A 23,491-nucleotide genomic window follows, 5' to 3' on the forward strand; every position below is an offset into this window, starting at 1 on the left:
CTAAGTGCAAGAAGGCACTTATTTATACTATTTAGAAACAGCTGCATGAAAATAAATAAATAAAACTAATTGCACTTCTAACCTAACTGCAATTGCTTGCATGACATGCGAGCCTTATTACAAATAATTTAATGCACTAATTTTAGAATTATAATAACTTTTCTGTTAGTTGAATTGATGATCGAAATTTTATAATTATCCCTTAAAAATTCTCATATTTAGCATGATAATGTAGGTGATCTAAAAGTAGTTGACTCTAGATAATCAATGATGAGTACTAAAAATAAAATGGGCTCTTTGCACTAAACATAAGATTCCTTAAAATAGCACAACTGAAAATAGTTCTAGCTAAAAATACCAATTTCTCGAATATGCTCTTCTTTTTGATAATCGTGAGCATTAAAAAAAGACTATTCCCTCTAAATTGTGATTAAACCTTTGGAAATCATATACTCATTCGTCCCTCATCCCTCCTTTGTATGTGCATGACATACTTCTATTAGGCGTGCCTAACTAAGGCCTAAGAAAAATTGTTTTATACTGATGCATGCCTGAGATTAGAAACACACTTGAACAATAGGCAAAATGACATCAAAATTTTCTCCTTTGTACCAGTGCATGCTTATACACTAGACTTCAAATTTAAAAAAATCTGTCATTGTTATATTGGTGCATGCTGATCCTTTGACCAGCATTTACTTTAAAACATCACTCTTCTATGAGTGCATGTCAATATTGTACCATTTTCATTTACTCCAAAAATATCTTAGTTCTTGTTGGTGTGAATAATGTTTGCACCTAGCTAGTTTCTTTAGTGGTGATGCATTTACACGCTTACTAAGTTTCTAGGGAATTCTTCTAGAAGGCGTTAATTGTCAAAAGATCTTATCTCATCTTTTGACATATAATTTTAGTGCCCTAGGTTGTATATTATTTGTAAGTTGGTTGTCTTATAACATAGGATTAAGACACATGTTAATGTCATAATCTTGTCTAATCCTAAACCTTGTTTTTAAGCAAGGCATCCTATATACATTTCATATTCAACCAATCATTCAAGCATCCATAATCAAGCAAGCTATTCTTGCTATCATTTCTCTTGTGGAAAGCTATTTTTGTTTTGCAGGTGATCCAGGGGTATGGAAGAGTTCACATCCTCCTACAATGTGTATTAAAGCTCTAGTTCACATTTTGTTGAATCTTTTATTCCTTTTTGCATTGATGCATTGATTCTCCAATTTATGCCTTTATACATTGTCTTCAATGACACATCATTGGAATTCTCCTCTCATGCCCTTTTGGCATGTTTAGGCACACTTATTTGCTTGGTGCACATTTTCTTTTTGCAATGATACATTGATGTGTCCAATTGTTTGAATCTCTATCTCGTGGGCTTAGCAAAACGAATTAAGAAGATGATTCGTAGAAGATAAGATTTTGCAACTTATCAAGGGTAGATGATTGAGTTTCATTTGATAAGGTTTACAAAATACAAAGTTATTTTATGCCACATTTGATTTCACAGGGGTTGAAAATATGAAATGAGATTTGATTGATTCCATAGATATGTAAAGATCTAAGTTGTAACATAACAGTAGGTGGCTGCATGATGACAATGATTGAGGTAAACTGAAAGCTATGAGTGGCTTCTTATTCAGATAACTCCCATTAATTATCTATCTAATCCATGACTCAAATGCGATAGGCACGAGAAAGTATTGAGTTTAATAAGAACGAGTTAAATTACAATATAAAATATTACGACACCATGGGCAATGTTTTTGACAGTCTGTCCTTCCCAAGATTTCTTGTCTTCAAGCAACAGGAGAGAGTGTTTAAGACAATTTCCAAAAATGGCTTTCGACTCTCCACGTTTTGGAAGTTTTATTGCACAATTCAAATTCTGTCATGCAATTCTGATATAATCATAAGTTGACAACTCAGTAGGGGCATTGTAATGTCCCTTATTGGGACTTGATTGACTCTAAGATTCCCTTCGAAGGTTTGTATTACACTTGGAAATGGCACTTTACTTAAGTCTCTTTAAGGGCTGTCAATCCCAGTGTTCAACATACATCACTATGCATTTTAATCAGATTATATTAAGAAACAATTAATGATTCATAATACATTTGACAGGTAACAACTTGAGCTGCGATTCCTTCTTTTTAACCATCAACCCTAATGAGGCTGGGAAATTACTTGTGATAAGATTCTTGGAAACTAATATACCAGTAGGCTACCTCAAGGTTTTAACTCTTAGGAACACATGTTCATAACAATCTTGGGACTCCTCCCTTGAGGTTTCAGAAATACATGTCCTTACCCCATCATTGGACTTACCTGTGTTGTTAGGAATTACTCCGCCTCTCCCTACACAAACCTCCTACCCTTACAAATGCATTAGCAGAAGACTAAGGACTAGACCATTAGTTATATTGGTATTTCATGTATTATGAGTGCATATGCATATTGATAAAAGTGAAATTAAGCATGACTGCCATATAATTCTGAATTCCAGTATTAGGCATATACTTCAAGACCAAAATTCATGTATTTGAGTCTTTTGTGTATTTTGTTTCCTATTTAATCTGATCTGCCCTTTTCCTCAAATGAACTTTCTTCCCCTTATATCTCTCAATGCAGTGGAGAGGTCACATCTTTTATCATAAATGCCCGTTGGCAAGAGACAAACCTTTCACCATTATCACCCTTGAGAGAGTGCAACTCTTTATTATTTCTGCCCTTTGAAAGGGACCCAACCTTTCACATTCAAATCTGCACTTCTTATTTAAATCAGATCTGTACTTCTGATTCCTCCTTTTTTTATTACAAAACAAATACTTTTTTCCTTCATATTTCCTTCATCTTTTTTTTGATCCCATTCAAATGAATCCTTGTTACTTTTATATCTTCCCATACGAGGGAGTCATGCTTTTTTTATTATTTTTCTCTTTTGAAAGAGTCATAAATCTTGAGCCTTGTAAGATTTGGCTATGAAGGTTGCCATCCAAGATCTAGAAGCCAAATGGAAAGCACAATAATAAGAGAGAGATAATATGATAAGAATAAATTGTGTTTTCGTCAAGAATCAATATAATAATACAATGGATGATAGTACATAGGAGACCCCTTGGCGATATAGCCAAGGTTAATACAAAGGACCCATGAGGCAATGACTAGTGTCGTCACGTTAGAGCTTATCACAGAATCACACGTCCATTAGAGGTGGATCATCCTTCAATGTAATAAAGTATGTGCAATAAAGGTGGATAGTAATAAAGTATGTGCAATAAAGGTGGATAGTGATAATGTGATAAGTGCACTAAAGGTGAAGTAAACACTTTAAGTGGAATGTGATGGCATGATAACACCATGTAAAGTGGAAATGCTCCTGTAATCTCCTATGTGGGCCCTCAGTAAGGCTAAATAAAATGTAATTAGTACTTAGGTGTGAATTAACCAAGGTAAAATGTCTTAATCACACCAACAAACCTTAACTACATTCTAATTTTCTTTTATGTAGGGAAATTCTGTCTTGAACTGTTTTCTTTATTTTTATTTCATGATTATTATTTCCCTTAAATGATTTCTTGTTTTTGTTGTGACATTACAAATTTACAATAGAGGGAGCTATTGCATTTTATTTGGTATGATTTTTAAGATTTTGTTTAAATTAGATGTCTTCCACTCGTTAACTTCATATTTATAGTGTCTTGTTTGACCTAAACGTTTCTGATAACTGGTCTTGCTTCTGTTTTATTGATGGATTGCTATGGGCTTGAATTGGTAAATATTGAAATGATAAAATCTTGTCAGTCATTACAGTACCCTGAGGATTGTATTTTTCATTCACCTTAGAAAGTAGTGGTTCTAACTTCTAAGCATCTCTTACCCCTTTGTTAAAACATTTTCCTTTTGGCAGGCTTCTCTATTAGTGCTACTTGAGATGACAGTTATTGATGGGAAAGCAAGGGAGGCGGCATCAACTTGGAGGCCTCTGCAGAATTTGCAGGAGTTCTTGAGTCTGGCTTATTCTGACTCCTTGTCAGAGAAATTGAGCAAAACCATAGAGTATATGCCACAAGGTAGATAACGTCAATTTGACATGGTTCAGTTTTTTAACTTTTGATATACTCTTCAATGCATTCAATTTACACTTGTAAAAGAGTGTAATTAGTTCTGTTTGTTAATCATGTTTACATCATATCTTTCCTGCTTTATTAATGAAAACCAAAACTTGTTTTGCTTCATATACTTGTGGTAAAGGTTATATGATCACAAAGGAAGGCAAGTCAATGGGGAAGCTTATGTCTCTCTTAACGAACGAAGGTCCTTTGTTTGATGGTGAACAGCCAACTGATCTTCAAGAACCTAGCTTTTGGAAGGCCAACAGTAACGTGATATCTGTTTCACAACATCATGCAGTAATCCATCTTGGGTGCATGGTGCGCATGCTGGTTCTTTGCAGGGAATTGATGCATTCTTTTCAGATGGTTGAAGAAAATTCAGATGAGAAGGTTCTATCTAGAATAATGTTGATCACAAAGCTTATGAAGGCTCTTCTTTTCCTAGCAAAGGCAACAACATTCACTGTTTCAAGTAATCAGTTGCTAGTAAATATTAGTGAAGTGGCTGACCTTTTGCCCGGAGTGTTTAAGTTGAATTTTGAGCCTAGCAGTTGTGATCTTATTAATGCAGAGAACAATTTAGACCATCTACTTCCTCTTATGTTGGAAACGTTCTTCCAGTTTGTTCATTCTGTGGTTTTAGATGATAACATTTTTGAGAATATCCGAACGTTTATAATTGCTGCTCTACTAGACATCTTCGATGGAGGAGTATGGAGGTTTGACAGACAGAACACAGTTCAAAAGTTTCCTTTGGTTTACAAGCCTCAGGTTTTTATTAAGATTTTGAGATTTATTCGTGATGTCAGATCACAAAGCCATAGAAATATTTATTGGAAGGAAACAAATCACGGAGATCAATCAGGAGACATAGAGAGGGCAGATATAATATCTGTTGGACTTTGTTGTCACCTTCGTTCAGAGATTTTCTCTTTGATTACAGAGCGTAGCAAGGATGAACAGTTAAATGTAATATTTTCTTCTGCAGCTTCCTGGCTGGACAATCTAGTATCTCTTGCAAGTTTTCTGCACTTTCAAGGAGTAAAACCTAGGCCAAAGGGTGATAGATCATGGTCATCATGTAGCAAGGATGGTGCAGCAGTAAATGATGCGGAGTCTGTAAGTGGTCATGAAGATGATGCCCTTTTCGGAGATCTTTTCTCCGAGGCTAGTAAGCAAGTTGTTTGTGATGGACATGAGCAGTCTTGCTCTACAAACGAGACACTTTCTGACTGTAGCAACATGCCTTTACATGGAGCTACTGAAGTCCTTAGATTTCTTAAAGAGTGCATTTTTTCTCCTGAGTGGCATTCATCTATTTTTGAAAGAGCCCATCACCAACTTACCAAAGAACATGTCAGTGTTCTTTTATCATTGCTACAGTCCCAAGGTGCTGCTTCTGATGGAAGGATGGAAGGGAGCGACCCATCAGAGATTTCATTTCAAAGACACCTTGTTGGTCATTTTTACAAAGCATGCTTTGATCTCTTACATGAACTTGTCACGAGGCATTCTTTATCCAATGAACTTGAAGAACACCTAGTAGATCAAGTTCTGAAAGTAGAAGATGGAAGGTATGCTTATACTGACGATGCGCTTGCTCTTTTAGCTCACATTCTTATTATCAGGGCATCTAAAAGGTCCAGTTTCGGTGAGGATCCACTAAGACTGAAAATCTGTAAGGGTTATGTTGATTTTATTGCGGAGAAAGTAAAAGGTTTACACACAAGATGTCTGAATGTACGAGAAGTCTCTGCAAGCTTGCCATATCTATTTCACTTGGAAATTCTACTCATGGTATATCAATTATCAAGTGCATGTGAAAAAACCAAGATGGCGGAGATTACGTTTTTGGCTTTAAGCAAAGTGAGTAGTCCTCCAGCAGAATTTAACAATACACAATTGGCCTGTTGGTCTTTGTTAGTTTCTCGACTAATGCTAGTCATTCGGCACATGATTCATTATTTCACTACCTTTCCATCCTGGCTGATGTTGCAAATGAGGAATAAGTTGAGGCAGGGTTCACAGGGAGAAGATCTTCATCTATTCAAGGGTGTGGGACATCTAGGACTAGAATCATGGGTTTACCATGTAGTACAAAATGTTATAAATTTGAATGAGGGGATCTCAGGAGAGCAAGGAATGGATGATCTCTCTTTTCAACTTATTGATGTCAGTGGGATTTGTAATTCGAGTATCATAGAATACAATGTACTTAAAGATTTGGGTTTGGTTTGGACTGATCTGTATTCAGTGATTTCATGCATTTTGGAAGCTTGGCAGGGTAAGACACCTTCCCAAGTGGAGGAGCTTATACTGGAAAGGTACTGTTTTATTCTTGGCTGGAGCACTTTATGTGATGTTGGATTTGAGGCAGCCAGTGTTCTACCTTGGAAAGCTGAACCTGAGGGCAAGTTGCTGGGAACTGAATGCTACATACATTTTAGCAGAATTTTGCGCAATAACATTAATTTGGCACATTGTGGAGAGCTACCGCAGCTAAAAAATTTCCTTCTGGAAGTACTTTCAACTCAGCAAATGGTGCATAAGCAGGGCAATTTGAATGAGAAGGGTTGGGTTTTTTTGAGGCATGGAGCATGGCTATCTCTTGTCATATCATTACTTGAAGCAGGCTTGTGGAAAGTGTCCCTGGGGAGGCGGGATGTTATAAGGGATGATATGCCTTGGCTAGAACAGACATATAAGGATACTGCATTTCTCACACTATGCGAGCAGTTTATTTCTCATATACTGGAGGAAGGGCAAACAAGTTTGGTGCTGAACATTTTAACATCCTTTTTAGGCATGTATGTTGAGGCACTACAAGATGCTGCACTTGTTGTTCTTGATGGTAAACAATGTGAAAATGATACACGATTTTCTATAAATTTACTCCTTAAGTCAGGATTGGATAAGTCAAAGGACGAAGCACTCCTGGAGAAGCTTGGAGCTAGGTTTGAACTGATTAAATCTATATATGTAACAGTGTCAAGTTTGGCAAGACTTGTGAATCAAGAAAATACAGGGAATTTGAATAAATTTTTCCTGAGATCTTTATTGCATGGTTTCCCATCACACGGTCACCCGGGGAGTGCAGTATTAGTATCAGCTATCCTTTCGGTGGAAGGTATTTTGGATACAATTGAGGAATTTCTCAGGACAAGTGATGCATTAGGTAAGGCTGGCATGGAGTCAGAAGTTTTAAATTCTTTGATCAATGTTACAATGATCATGAAGTTTGACAGACGGTTTGAGGGTATACACGATAAATGTGAGGCATTCCTAAATTATTTGATTCCCAAAAATGAAGAGAGGCACATCTATGCTGATCTGTTTGTAATCAAGCATATGGAAGGTTTGGTAAGTGAAATGAACTCGAAGGATATATACTTAGCTGTACAAGAGAATGTAATCACAAATGCAGTTGATATAGTGGAATGTCTTAGGGTGGATCCAAATAAGATTGATGTGCTTAAATATTATTTGGGTCATGCTGGGGAATCAAATATGTTGAACAAGTTGAAGTTAAGAAATTTTCTGGGAGAACATGGTAACCTTTTAGCTCTTGTTGATTCTTTGGATGGATGCCATAGCGAGTCAGTAAATGTAAAGGTGCTGCAGCTTTTCATCAACTTTTTGACTGACGATCCTAGTTATTTCAACATAAAGCAGGATTTGCAACGAAAATTTTTATTGATGGATTTGCCTACTTTGGCTGGATGGTTGGAGAAAAGGTTGTTAGGATATACCGTTATATCATCATCATGTATTGCATCAACACATGGAATTGCCAATTCAGTAAGGGACTCAGCAATTGCTTTCATAAATGCTCTTTTGTTACCATCATCTCATTTAAAATCTAGAGAGCTTCTTGATCATTTTCTGAATGCAATGCTTATCAGTCTAGAGAAAGCATTTGTGTCGTTTGATATTTCGAGTGCGAAAGCCTATTTCAATTTCTTAGTTCAGCTGGCAAATGGTGAGCCTGCCATAAAGCATGTTGTCAAGGGCGCAATTAATATAATGGTCAAGCTATCTGCTTGTGAAATTCAACTTGAAGGATTGAAGTTTATTTTTGGCTTCCTGATATCTGTGTTGGTTGCATGTGGTGCTAACAAACATGTTTTGGAAAAGTCCACAGAAAAACCATGGTCAAATACTAGTTGTAGCAGTGGATCTGCTATCTGTAAGTTGAAGTCAAATGTCACTAAAAAGAACACAGATGCACTAGTTAATCCAATCAATCAGGGAGCTCAATCTGCCGCAATGGAGTGTGATGCCACATCAGCAGATGAAGATGAAGATGATGGCACATCAGATGGTGAACTGGCTAGTATGGACAAAGAAGATGATGATGATATTAATAGTGAACGTTCACTTGCTTCAAAGGTTTGCACATTCACGTCTAGTGGGAGCAATTTTATGGAGCAACATTGGTACTTCTGCTACACATGTGACTTGACTGTTTCCAAGGGGTGCTGTTCTGTTTGTGCCAGGGTGTGCCATCGGGGTCACAGGGTTGTATATTCGCGTTTAAGTCGTTTCTTCTGTGATTGTGGAGCAGGAGGAGTGAGGGGTACAAGCTGCCTCTGTCTGAAGCCTCGAAAATATGTATCCTCTAGTACTGTGTCATCGAGAGGGGCTAGTAGTGTTGAACCATTCTTGCCTCTAGCAGAGGACAGGGATCATCTACAACCATCTGACAGTGACACTGATTTTGATGATGATGGCTTCATGGACAATGAGAAAGCATTCAAGCTATCCATTCCTAAAGAGGAAGAACAGAAGGTGCTTTCACTTTTTACAGATTTGGATATTGAAGACCGTGTTGTGTCATTATGTAGAAAGCTTCTTCCTTGTCTCAGTGTGGGCTGTGAATCTGTATTGCCAAATGATCAGAGGATAGTTTTAGGTGAGGACAAGGTGCTATCTAATAATGTGGATCTTCTGCAATTAAAGAAGGTTTATAAAAGTGGGTCCTTCGATATGAAGATTAAAGCAGAGTATTCAAATGCAAGGGAACTTAAATCACATCTTTCTAGTGGCTCTCTTGTTAAATCTTTGCTCAGTATTAGCAGCAGAGGCAGGCTTGCGGTAGGAGAAGGGGATAAGGTTACCATCTTTGATGTGGGGCAACTAATTGGAGAGCTAACTGGTGCATCTGTCACAGTAGACAAACCTAATGTTAAGCCTCTCTCCAAGAATGCTGTTCGCTTTGAATTAGTTCATCTTGTATTCAACTCTGCTACTGAAAACTATTTGGCTGTGGCTGGATACGAAGAATGCCAAGTTCTTACCATCAATCCTCGTGGGGAAGTAACAGACCGTCTTGCAATTGAGCTTGCTTTGCAAGGTGCATACATTAGGCGACTTGCCTGGATTCCTGGTTCTCAGGTTCAACTCATGGTTGTCACTAATAAGTTTGTCAAGGTCTATGATCTTTCTCTGGATAACATCAGCCCTATGCATTATTTTACATTATTGGAAGAATCAATTGTAGATGCAGAATTGGTGCCCATCTCACAAGGCCGATTGGTGATTATTGTCCTTTCACAACAGGGAGTGTTGTACAGACAGCTAATAGAAGTAGGAGGCTGTACTGGAGCCCAGGTTTTGACGGATACCATCCAGCTTAAGGATAAAGATGTGCAGTCAAAGGGGATATCACTCTATTTTTCGTCAGCCTATAGATTGATTTTCATTTCTTATCAGGATGGGTCAACCTTGATTGGACGATTGAATCCTGAAGCCATGACAGTAATGGAAGTATCAAGTGTGCTGGAGGATGATCCGGATGGTAAGTTGAAGCCTGCTGGCTTACATCACTGGAAGGAATTGCTTAATGGCAGTGGCTATTTTGTCTGCTTCTCTACTTCGAAGTCAAATGCTGCTCTTGCTGTCTCTGTTGGACCCACAGAGCTTTGTGCACAACAGTTGCGACTATCTGGAAATTCATCTCCCTTTTGGGTTGGTGTTGCAGCATACAGGCCTCTGTCAAAGGACAAAAGTAGCGTTCTTGTTCTGCATGATGATGGTAGTTTGCAGATATTCTCCTTTGGAGATATTGGGACAACGGGATCAGAGTTAACACATTCTTCCATTATAAGTCCTGTGCAGGTCAGGAAACTAGGATCTGGAATCCTTAACAATAGGGTGAATGCTGGGGTCAATCCCGAGTTTCCACTGGACTTCTTCGAAAAGACAGCCTGCATTACTGCTGATATAAAGCTTGGGGGTGACGTAATTCGAAACAGTGATTCAGAAGGTGCTAAGCTTAATCTAGCCTCAGATGATGGTTTCTTAGAGGGCCCCAGCACATCTGGATTTAAGGTTTGAATAAATATGCTTTTATGTTCTATCATGTTGCCTTTGATTTCATTGCTTCTAATGATTTAATGTATTGTTTTGATATTTAGATGACGAATGGGATATCTGGAAAATTCAATGTAGAAGCACAAGTTTTATCATCTTGATTGTGTTCTGTATCTATTGATAATTTGATACCATTTATCTGTAATTGATTCCCTTTTGTTTTCTCTTGCAGGTAACTGTGTACAATTCGAATCCAGACATCGTAATGGTAGGTTGTCGTGTTCAAGTAGGCAATACATCAGCAAGTCACATTCCTCGTGAGCTTGGTATATTTCAAAGGACTATTAAATTGGAGGAGGGAATGAGATGCTGGTATGATATGCCCTTTACCAATGCAGAGGCACTTTTGGCTGATGAGGAATTTACACTGACAATTGGTCCAACCTTTAATGGGTCTTCTCTTCCCAGAATAGACTCCTTGGAAGTTTATGGCCGAGCTAAGGATGATTTTGGTTGGAAGGAGAAGGTTGATGCAGTTTTGGACATAGACACTCAAACATTGGGTGGAACATCTGGATCAATAGCAGGAAGAAAATATAGAAGCATGCAAAGTGCTTCTATTCAGGAACAGGTAGTTGCAGATGGCCTCAAGCTCTTGTCTGGGTACTACAATTTATACAGGCTACGATCAGTTATTTCAGAGGAATCTGGGCTTGAATCAAGTAAAAGAAATTCTCAACCATTATTAGAGGTTATATTCCAAACAGATAGGCAACAAATACTGCAGTCATCTGGCCGTCAAGTTCTGCAAGCTTTATATCCTGTGAAAGAGATGTACTATCAGGTATGGTTGTCAAGACTAAACAAGCTTTTGTTAGCTAATGATATTGTTGAAGTTAAGTAGAAAGGCTAGGATTTCTAAATTGGAATTCAGTCAAATATAATATGCTCTGTCTCAATGGCACTCAGGTAAAAGATATGATGCGTCTTTCTGGAGTTCTGCGGACTTGTCCAGTCCTTAGTTCTAAAATAGGAATTGGTGGTGCAACAACTGCATGGGTAATCCAAGAATTTGCAGCTCAGATGCAAGCAGTTTGCAAGATTGCATTGCATCGGCGGCCTAACCTAGCTGCATTTTTAGAGAGTAATGGTATTCTTTTCTCTTAATCAAACCCAGACTATTTTTCTTGAAGTAGACCTATTTTATCTCCTTTTTCTATGTGGGTTCCTCTTTCTTATCTCAGATGTTATTCTTTACCTGAGATGGCAAAATATCCCATTTCCAAGGGGATTCTGCATATAGATGAATGGAAATTGAAGTGGCTGTTACAAATTCAATACATGCAGTATAGTAAGAAATATGTGGCTCACTATTTAATTTGCTCATGTGTGACCCTTCTTGCCTTGCTAAGAGTAGAGTAGCTTGATGTTATGATTTTCTTAGTATACATCTTGCATGCTAGCAATGGAATGCTGGTGAATTTGCAAGGCCCAGTTTATTCTAGATTTTGGTTGTAAGGCTAATACCTATCATAAACTTTGAACAGTATATTCGGTAAACAGAAAAGTACCCTTGTTCCCACAAGGTCTTATACACAGGAGGTGACCTCCCTAGGTTGTGATGGCTATCCTGGATTTTGTCAATTTGTCATAATCATGGAGTTTTTACAATGTCTAAGAGCTAGAGGACTGTGAGATGTATGCTCATTGCTTCTTAGTTATTGATTGAATCAAGGTAAATGATTTTCTGACTGATTGTAATTCATCCAGCCCATTTTGTGAAAATTATCTCCTAATATGGGGGACCAGACTTGGTTCTTAACTGTGAAGATTTTGTAGTGGGGACATTTGCACTCAACTTTCTTGCAAGTTGAGTGTCTGTTAGAGTGGGTTTGCTGTTGCACCAAAAGATCGATCTCTCAGTGTTGGATACAACCACTCAACTTATAGTACACAAGAGGTGGTTAAGTCCTTGTCACGAATCCCGAGGGGAGCGCTGAAAATATTTCCAACAATCTCCCTCTTAGCGATACCCGAGGGTTTAAGGGTTCGAATCTATGACCAAGCTCTGATACCACTTGTTAGAGTGGTGTTGTCGTTGCACCAAAAGACTGATCTCTCAATGCCCGATACAACCCCTCAACTTATAGTACAAAGGAGGTGGTTAAGCCCTTGTCACAAATCCCGAGGGTAGCGTTGAACAAATTTCCAACAGTGTCTTCCGAAAATAGGCTGAGTAACTTTTCTTTTCTCACATTATGTTTGTATTAACTCCATTTTCCCTACAATATTAGATATGGATATAAATGGCTTGATTAATGGTGGTTTTTTGGTCCCAATTTGCTTGTTGGTCATTGTTTATCATTGTTGTTTTCTAGGATCACATCATGGTCTATTAATTATGGATCCTTGATTGATAAGATGGAAGCTAGGGATAAATGGGTTTATTACCATCTTGGTAAAGTCACGCACTTAAGTCCATTTTTGGAAATTATAGTTATTCTCAAAGGGGCGAATTTTACAAGCTTGACCTCTCTTTCTAGTAAGTTACCTTGCAACTTTCAAAACGGAGATCCATGTACCCTTTTGGAGTCTTATGATTTTTTCACCATTCCTGCCAATATGGTGATCGAACAACATTGAGAGCCAAGCCATTTGTAATTTTGTACAAATACATCTTGATTCTCATTTCGCAGAGTAGTTTCTTGAGCCCCTTTGGTCTTTTGTTTGTAGTGGGCTCTTTGCTTTCATGAGTTGCCAAAAATGGGTGGCCATCTACCACAATAATGGGAGTAGATTGGGTCATAAAGTTTCATTCTTGCTATGTATTGATTGTCAAGATCTTGAGTCTCATTTTGCAATGTAGTTTCTAGAGTCCCTTCAGTCTTTTTCTTTGTAGTGGGCTCTTTGCTTTTATGAGTGGCCATCTAGCACAACATTGGGATTAGATGGGGTCATAAGGTTTGATTCCCTTTGATATTATTTTTGCTAAGGTTTGAGTTGCTCTACAACCTACTAGATCCTTTGCTTTCTCTTGCTCCACAACACATGGTATCACTCTCTTTAGGTACACCATTCTCTTTGCAGGCCAAATTTTGATGCCTTATCTAGGTATGCCATAAAAATGTGCTTCCACACAACTATATGAACTTGAATATCTAATATTACATCTATTGCAAATCCAAAATGTGCCTTCTACAAATAGGAAGAGAACTCAGATTTGTTTTCAATTAAAGTGACTTGCGGAGCTAGAAATTTTATAAAAAAACACTTAAAAGGTAATAATGTAAAAAGTGGTGTAACACCACTACTGGGGTATGTCAGGGGACACCGGGACAAGTTTTTGGGAGGTGGGTAAAATGGGTCTCATTTTTGTGACAGTTGCAGGGGAGGATGGGGCAGGTAGGGATGTTGTATAGTATACATATAGAACTTGAAATGCTAGTTATGAAATGATGTTTCAGTAGAACATACCACATAAAAATACTTGAACATAGCAAAATTGCAACATGAACTAGAACCATTGAACATTCAAATAGAACCATTGAACATACCCATAGTAACATTCAAAAATAAAAAATCAAATAGAAATTCAGCACCCATCTCAGCGGTGGCATGGTTGTAGAATGACGGAGGTGGGGGTACTTGGGTACTCAAGTAGTTGGTGTGGGGACGAGTGCTTCAAGGTTTGGGACAGGTGCTACATTGATAAATAAAAGGGTACATAAAACCTAGCTCTTTCAATATGTTGTATAAGAATGGAAGAAAAACAAAGCAAAGAGTTTGTCTTATGTTTTTTTACAAAAAAATTAGAGAAGAAAAGAAAAGAACTTCTCTTTGCAAAAATTTTCTTCTATGATCTTCTTGATGGCTAATGTGCACTTACAAATATGTAAGGGATGATAATGCAACTGTTGTAGGAGTTTGTTTCTAGCTCCCATTGTTCATTCAACAAGCAAAAATGAATGTTCAGCTTCTGCAATGATTGTTGGCAGGATATAGAGGGCTATGAGGCACTACAAATGTAATTCAAGTGATATGTAAGCCCATATATCCATTAAATACCACTCAAATAGTCCTAAAACACCTGTAATATGCGTAACCTAGCTAGAAAATGGAAAATATTATAGGGTAAACAGTAAATTCGAGCTTATCATAGATGAACATCACCATAGATTTTTTTTTTAAGGAACATCTATAAACCCCTTAGATCCAACGAACAAGAATCCAAGCCATGCATGTATAAACATCCAAGAGAAAAACATTGTACTTGAACTCCAGGCCCACTTGTAGACCAATCCTACAACCACTACTAGTACATGCATCTGAGAGAGAGAGGCTATCTAGAAAGAGAGGCTATCTAGAAGTTTCCAGATCATCCAATGATCAACTCCATAGACTCTATGCATTCCAGGTAACAAAATAGACACCTTCAAATACCCATGCATCAAGAGTTATTCTGTTGTCAACCAAGAGCTCTAGATCAATGTCATTTCAACATGACCAACTCTATTTTCTCTATCTTCACCATCCTTTAAGAAATGTCTGCTGTCTCCTAAAAGAATAAATCAACTGCAAGACTTTCACTCATCAACGGATTAATTATCAGTCAATTTTTTCAAAACAAACTTTTTCAAGCTTTGCAAGCTATAAGAAATCTTAATAGAAGAAATACCCAGAACCAAAAACTCTGTGAATCCTCACATGCAAGCAACATGCAATTCACAAAAATGCGCTTTGATACCAATTGAAGGGAAATGAGAGCACTCCAGAAAGTCATCTGAGATTAGTTTGCACATTCTGTATAGACTAGTTCCTTGAACAACTAATAATAAGCAAATACAAGTGCATACTACTATGCCATAAAAGCGGAAACAGACATAGTTGATTTCCCACCTTTAAAACTTTAAAGGAAAGTGATTGCAATTTACCGGTCTAAATAAATTTCAGCAGCATTACGACATACAAATTATTATTTTACAATCATAAAACTAGGAGAATGTGACAGAATAGAGAACACAGATATACATGGGGAAAACCTTTCCAGGTAAAAACCCCACCCTCCAAACCATCAAGCTAATGTATTATTTAGCAACAAGTTACAATACATTTTCAGCCTTCACATGGAGATTTACATCTTGCTCCATTCTAGAAAAAATCCGGCAGCATAACCCCTGTGTAAATAACTTCTCATCTCTCTCTTCATTCTCTACAACAATGCTTTGTACTTATAGAGTTTTCATACAAGAGGAAACAGTTTCTAAAGCGCCTACATTCAACGCATCTACAAATTATTTTAGAAACTTTCTTATGCACAACCCTTGCATAAAACAAAACATAAGACAATAAATCACCAAAAAATAGAAGCTTTCTATTTTTCTACTCCGAAGTCTTTTCTTGTGGAAGAATCCAGCTTCATTTAGCAACTTTCTAAGAAAGCACAAATAAAGCAATAAATCATGGTAAGGTTGAGTCACCTTATCCCAACAAATTGTTAGTACATTTGCAGCGATCCTAGAAACTAACATTTTCATTTCCAACTTTAAAAAAATTTCTTGACTGAAACACAATGGTTTAGATGCTGATGTCACTTGGAAATTCAAAATTTGATCATCACTTCCCTTAATCAAAGGCCTGATTTTCATGTTTTGTGTAGAGGATCTTTTTTCCCCCTTGGTTTAGACTTGCTTCAATGGAGAAGCTTGGTTTATACCTTGAAATGTCCATTTTTCATGAAAGAGCCAACATGGCGTTCAAAATTCGTCAAGACTAAGGGGTGGGATTCTGGGTTTTTTTGGGACAAGCGTATCCAATGTGAGGTCGGATTCCGACCTATGTTTGGACATCTCTGTCCAAGGTATGGTCAGATTCTGACCTCTCCCTTGATGGCTTTCCTAGTTGTATCAAGTCTTAGTTCCTATAAAACATTCTTTTTCATGATTTTCAAGCTTGTTCATTCTCCAAAAGAATCTCACAACCTCATGTTTTCCATGTTCAAATCTTTCCTTATTGTTCCATCATCTCTTGCATCCCCATTTAGACTTCCACTAAATAGTTGTCTTCATCTCCATCTTCATTCCACTTTTTTTTCTCTTTCAACCAGATTTCCATTCTCTTTAATGATTAGAACTTACATTCAAAATCAGGTCTGCCATTGTCATATCAGACTTGACCCTTCATGGAATTTGACGAAGTGCTGGAACTGCATATGGCAATTGAGAAACCTTATACTTTCCTCAACTCTGACTTGACTGTAAGGCTATTCTAATACTTGGCATCTAAGACCTTGAAAGCTGCTACTTACCAGTAAGACTACTAAACTACTAGCTGCTAAAGCTAAAGAGGCAGTCCTTATTTGCAATGGGGCATGTGTGTTGTACAACACAACAGATGGTTAGTGGTTATTTGTGTTTTTCTATGTCTTCTTTGTTCCTGCATTTTCTGCTTTATTCTGTTGAATAAATGCAGCTAATCTAAGTTGAATTTTGATTATTTGCAATATCCAATTCAGATCAGTGACCCCACTTGGACATATGTGAACCTTTCCATTATATCTTCATGTTTTGATCTTTACCTTTTAATTGCATCTATATGAAGATCAAAGAATCATTATCATTATTTCGATGCCAGTTTTAAAAAGTTCATCACATTTTAATTTTGGCATTATTTTAAGTTTTTTTTAATTGTTACTTATTTGCAGGCTCTGCAGTTGTTGATGGTTTGATGGAAATATTGTGGAGAATACTTGAATTAGAGCAGCCAGATACACAAACAATCAACAATATTGTCATACCTGCTGTTGACCTTATCTATAGCTATGCAGAATGCCTTGCACTGCATGGCAATGATAATGCAGCAACATGCTCTACTGTTGCACCTGCTGTTGCATTACTAAAAAGGCTTCTATTTGCTCCTTATGAGGCAGTTCAGACATCCTGCAGGTTTCTGCTTTGATATTCAAATATGCTTTAGTTTCTATTTTCTTTAGGGAAAATTGACACTTTTGGGATAACTGTGTTGGCAAATGCCTAATATTCTTTATTTTTTGTTCTCTTCCAGCTTGGCCATGTCTTCCAGGTTGCTTCAGGTTCCCTTCCCAAAGCAGACGATGTTGGCAACAGATGATGTGACAGAGAATAACAGATCTTTGCCAGTTCCTTCAGACACAAGTGTTGCCACTGGAGGCAGTGGCCAGGGGATGATTGAAGAAGATACCAATACTTCATCTGTTCAGTATTGCTGTGATGGTTGCTCAACTGTGCCCATTCTTAGGCGGCGTTGGCATTGTAACGTTTGCCCAGATTTTGATCTATGTGAAGCCTGCTACGAGGTGATGGATTCAGACAGGCTTCCACAGCCTCACTCAAGAGATCATCCGATGTCAGCTATTTCAATTGAAGTTGATTCAGTTGCAGTGGATGGGAGTGAGATCCAGTTTTCCATGGATGAAATGAGTGAGGAAAGTTTATTGCAAGTGGCAACTGAAATCAGTTTACACAATTCACCTCCACTGGATCCCCCAGTGGAAACAAATGAAAGCAGAGATTTTCTTGTTACTGCAAATGATACAAAAGTAGTTGCTCTTTCAGCTGCAAAACGTGCAGTAAACTCTCTGCTTCTTAGTGAGTTGATAGAAGAGATAAAGGGATGGATGAAGTCAACTCCAGGCTCACGGGCCATTCCACTCATGCAACTTTTTTATCGATTGGCTTCTGCTATAGGTGGTCCTTTCATGGAAAATTTAACACCCGGAAGTTTGGATTTGGAAAAATTTGTGAAAATGATGCTGGATGAACTAAATTTGAGCACTCACTTTGTGGCCAAGACACGATCGTTCTTTGGAGAGGTACTCATCCTCATTTTCATGTTCTTTACACTAATGCTTAGAAACTGGCACCAACCAGCCAGTGATCAATCACTGTCCAAAACTGGGGCTGGCACAGACTCTCAAGATTCTGCTATTGTTCAGGGAACACCACCATCTTCAGGAATGGGTTCTCCGTCCTCTAATGACGATCCTGAAAAAAGTGAGTTTGCATCCCAGTTAGATCGGGCATGCTCTGTTTTAAGACAACAACATTTTGTTAATTATCTTATGGATATTCTGCAACAGCTGTTGCATGTTTACAAGACACCTAGAAATCTGGAATCAGGGCCAGCAGTAACTTCTGGTGCAGCCTGTGGGGCTCTATTAACAGTAAGGCGAGAGTTTCCGGCTGGCAACTTTGTTCCCTATTTTTCGGATTCTTATGCCAAAGCACATCGGAATGACCTATTTGTGGATTTCCACAGGCTTCTGCTAGAAAATACTTTTCGCTTGCTTTACAATCTGATTCGGCCAGAAAAACCAGATAGACCAACTGAAAGAGCAGAATTTGCATACAAGGGATCTGTAAATAGAGATCTCAAACTAGATGGGTGGCAAGAAGTATTATGCAGCTATATCAGTAACCCACACACATCATTTGTGAGAAAATATGCACGGAGGTTATTTTTGCATTTGTGTGGAAGCAGAAGTCATTATTACAATGTGAGGGATTCTTGGCAGATAAGTAGAGAATTCAAGAGAATATACAAGCTTGTAAAGAAGTCTGGAGGTTTTCAGACATCTGTTGCTTATGAGAGGAATGTTAAACTGGTAAAGTGCTTATCTGCTATTTCTGAAGTAGCTTCAGCTAGACCTCGTAACTGGCAAAGGTATTGCTCTAGGCATATTGATGCGCTACAATTTTTGTTGAATGGAGTATTCTTCTTTGGTGAAGAGTCTGTTCTTCAAACCCTGAAACTACTTACTTTATCATTTTACACGGGGAAGGAACTAGGGCATTCCCACCAAAAGCTAGAAGTCTCAGAAGAAATTACAACTTCAAATAAATCTGTTTCTCAGGCTTGTGATGGAAAGAAGAAAAAGAAGGGTGATGAGGGAACTGACGCTGCTACTGAAAAAGCCTCCTTAGACATGGAGCAAGCAGTGGAGCAGTTTGCAGCTGATGATGGTAAGGTTTTGAGGCGCTTTATTGACTCATTTTTGTTAGAGTGGAATTCGACATCTATCCGGGTGGAAGCTAAGTCTGTCCTCCTTGGTACTTGGCACCATGGGAAGCAGTTGTTTCGGGGACTTTTGCTAACATCATTGTTAGAGAAAGTGTCAGTTTTGCCTTCATATGGACAGAATATTGTTGAATATACCGAGCTTCTGACTTGGCTTTTGGGTAAGGGGACTCAGGAGCACAGTGGCAACTCTCAGGAGGCAGAGTTGATACAGTCATCATTATCTGGAGATGTAGTCAAGAGCATATTTGATACACTCCGATCACAAAATGAACTATTGGCAAATCATCCCAATTGTCGAATATACAACACGCTTAGCAGTTTGGTAGAGTTTGATGGCTATTATCTTGAAAGTGAACCATGTGTGACTTGTAGCTGCCCAGAAGTGCCCTATTCAAGAATGAAGTTGGATAGTCTAAAGTCTGAAACAAAGTTCACTGACAACCGGATTATTGTCAAATGCACTGGTAGCCACACTATTCAAAGTGTCACAATGAATGTTCATGATCCCCGCAGGTCAAAATCGGTGAAAGTTCTCAATTTGTATTATAATAATAGGCCTGTTGCTGATTTGTCAGAGTTGAAAAATAACTGGTCACTGTGGAAACGAGGGAAGAGTTGTCATCTTGCATTTAATCAGACAGAGCTAAAAGTCGAATTTCCTATACCAATAACAGCCTGCAATTTCATGATTGAGCTTGATTCATTCTATGAGAACCTTCAGGCCTCATCACTTGAGTCTTTGCAGTGTCCTCGTTGCAGTCGCTATGTAACAGATAAACATGGTATTTGTGGTAACTGCCATGAAAATGCTTATCAGTGCAGGCAATGTCGTAACATAAACTATGAGAATCTTGATTCATTTCTTTGCAATGAGTGTGGCTACAGTAAGTATGGCCGTTTTGAGTTTACTTTCATGGCAAAGCCAAGCTTTTCTTTCGATAATATGGAAAATGATGAAGATATGAAAAAGGGATTGGCAGCTATTGAGGCAGAATCAGAAAATGCTCACAGGCGCTATCAGCAGCTTTTAGGTTTCAAAAAACCATTGCTAAAGCTGGTCTCAAGTATTGGTGAATCTGAGATGGACTCTCAACAAAAAGACTCTGTTCAACAATTGATGGTCTCGTTACCTGGTTCATCTTCATTCAAAATAAACAGAAAAATCGCACTCTTAGGTGTGCTATATGGTGAGAAATGCAAAGCAGCATTTGATTCAGTGAGCAGAAGTGTTCAGACATTGCAAGGTCTCCGTCGTGTCCTAATGAACTATCTAGAACAAAAACATTCTGATAATGCTGTAACATCATCAAGATATCTTTCTGTGAGACCTCCAAATCGGTGTTATGGTTGTGCCACCACTTTTGTGACACAGTGTTTAGAATTATTACAAGTGTTGTCTAAACATCCACATTGCAAGCAACAACTTGTTACTGCCGGCATCTTGTCTGAATTGTTTGAGAATAACATACATCAAGGTCCTAAATCAGCTCGTCTTCAGGCAAGATCTGTGCTATGTTCTTTCTCTCAAGGTGATGCAAATGCAGTTGAAGAATTAAATAATTTAATTAAGAAGAAAGTCATGTATTGCCTAGAGCACCACCGTTCAATGGATATTGCTGCTTGTATACGTGAAGAATTGCAGTTGCTTTCAGAGACTTGCTCAGTTTCAGATGAACTTTGGGAAGCAAGATTGCGCATTGCATTTCATTTATTATTTTCATCTGTTAAGGTTGGTGCCCGCCACCCGGCTATTGCTGAGCATATTATTCTTCCATGCCTGAGAATTATATCACATGCCTGCACTCCGCCAAAAACAGAATCAAGCAACAAAGAGATGGTAAAATCTGGAGTAAACGTTGAAGTGAGAAATGATGAGACTGATAAAAATGCATCCTCCCCGCTTAATAGCAATATTAATGGGGCCAAGTCTCAGGCAGGGTTACCAGAAAGGGATCTGGAGAGGGATACAAGAAGCCGAGATGTACAACTGTTAAATTATGCCGAGTGGGAGAAGGGAGCCTCATATCTGGACTTTGTTAGGAGACAATACAAAGTGTCACAGTCTATGAAGACACCATTTCATAAGTCCCGTAGGGATTCTAAGAGGTCAGATTACCTATCACTAAAGTATGGCCTGAGATGGAAAAGGCGGGCTTGTATGGCTTCTCTTACCAATGAATTTTCAGCATTTGAGCAGAGTTCATGGGTTTCTGAGTTGGTTTTGAGTGCCTGTTCACAATCTATAAGGTCAGAAATGTGTGGCTTGATTAGTGTTTTGTGCGCAAGTTCAGCAAGGCGGTCAAGGTTTCTCAACTTGCTCATGACTTTGCTACCAGCAACAAAATCTGCAGGAGAAAGTGCTGCGGAATTGTTTGAGCTACTCTTTAAGATGGTTGAACCTGAAGATGCACGTCTGTATTTGACAGTAAGAGGGTTTCTAAGTACAATATGTAGGCTAATAACAGAAGAGGTGGCTAGAATAGAAGCACAGGAGCGAAGCTTTCATATGGACATATCACAAGGCTTTATCCTTCATAAATTGATTGAGCTGCTCAGCAAATTTCTAGAGGTGCCAAACATCCGTTCAAGGTATGTGGTGTTAATCCTTCCTTCTATATGTATATTGTTTGGCAGGTTCAATAGTTAAGGTCATATCATTCTTGTAAATGCTTACTTTTATTAATCTCGTTATTTAATTAAATACAGATTTATGAAAGATAGATTTCTGTCTCAAGTACTGGAGGCACTGCTTGTTACTAGAGGTCTCATTGTACAAAAGACAAAGCTGATAAGTGATTGTAACCGTCTCTTAAGAGAGCTTTTGGATTGCCTTCTAAATGAGAGTGATGAGAACAAGCGCCATTTCATATGGGCATGCATATCTGGTCTACAGATTCATGGTCTGGAGAGGAAGGGGCGTACAATTCTGGTATGTGAAAATTTAAATGATTTTTAAAAAACATTTCCTTCTATTACAATGGATGCAATAACCCTAAGCAGCTGAAAGGAAAGTTGCGCAATGAGCACTGAGCATTGCAATAATTTCCATGTAGCTGTTCTGATGTTAATGAACTGTGCATTGCCATCCATTTTGTATCTTGTGATGTTTTATATGTGTGATCTGTTTGGTTTATTCTAGCAGAAGCATGGGATAATCTGATAAATTGTTGTTGGTTTCATCTGCAATTTTTCATGGTTTAATTGTTGTATACAGAACTTTTCTTTGCACTTACTAAATGTTAAATTTACTTATAATTAACTTTGCTGATATTATCCAGGAATATAACCAGTTAAACTCGTTGTACTTACAATACTTGTATTAACACTTTCGATTGTGTGTCAATCTGTCGTAAAACATAATGAGTTTTCTTATTGTGCAGTTCATTTTGGAGCAGCTATGCAATATAATCTGTCCATCAAAGCCTGAGCCAGTGTACTTGTTGATTTTAAGTAAGGCTCATACACAAGAAGAGTTTATAAGGGGATCAATGACAAAAAATCCATATTCCAGTGCAGAAATTGGTCCACTAATGCGTGATGTGAAAAACAAAATCTGTCATCAGTTGGACTTATTGGGTCTTTTAGAAGATGACTATGGTATGGAATTGCTTGTAGCTGGAAACATCATCTCTCTCGATCTCAGTATTGCTCAAGTATATGAGCAGGTATGGAAAAAGACGCACAATCAAGCTACAAATAATGTAACTGGTAGTGGGGTTTTATCTGTTTCTGGAGCTGCAGCAAGCAGAGATTGTCCACCAATGACAGTGACATACAGACTTCAGGTAGCTTCATTAGGACTTAAGCTAAATTAAATAAATGTTTTTCTGACTCCATTATTCTTGTACATGTAGTTCAGTTACTACATAGATCTTTTAGTTCTCTTTATTTGGAAGGTTGGGAATGGTTGAGTTTGGTATTGTTAGCCTAGAAGAATGCTTTGTTTACCTGGTCCTTTGTAATGTCCCTTTTTGGGGATTGCTCTAATTTTTGTC

The 23,491-nt window shown here is 38.0% G+C and overlaps 1 protein-coding gene across 2 annotated transcripts in view; it reads left to right on the plus strand.

The window, feature by feature from the left end:
- Positions 1-23,491, plus strand: part of BIG (auxin transport protein (BIG)) — an 83,155-nt gene that overhangs the window by 47,411 nt on the left and 12,253 nt on the right. Inside the window, exons 3-10 of one of the 2 annotated variants that reach the window (XM_089822693.1) lie at positions 3,926-4,088; positions 4,270-10,460; positions 10,675-11,286; positions 11,412-11,592; positions 17,143-17,383; positions 17,502-22,085; positions 22,203-22,425; positions 22,877-23,281. In XM_089822693.1, coding sequence (XP_089678819.1) covers positions 3,926-4,088; positions 4,270-10,460; positions 10,675-11,286; positions 11,412-11,592; positions 17,143-17,383; positions 17,502-22,085; positions 22,203-22,425; positions 22,877-23,281 — 12,600 coding nt within the window. The remainder of the gene's footprint in view (positions 1-3,925; positions 4,089-4,269; positions 10,461-10,674; positions 11,287-11,411; positions 11,593-17,142; positions 17,384-17,501; positions 22,086-22,202; positions 22,426-22,876; positions 23,282-23,491) is intronic. The other variant, XM_089822694.1, reaches the window with a different exon arrangement.

Source organism: Cupressus sempervirens, chromosome 3 (genome assembly GCF_028749045.1).
Source record: "Cupressus sempervirens isolate cs-2001-9-10 chromosome 3, ASM2874904v1, whole genome shotgun sequence".
In the NCBI taxonomy this organism is placed as follows: domain Eukaryota; kingdom Viridiplantae; phylum Streptophyta; class Pinopsida; order Cupressales; family Cupressaceae; genus Cupressus; species Cupressus sempervirens.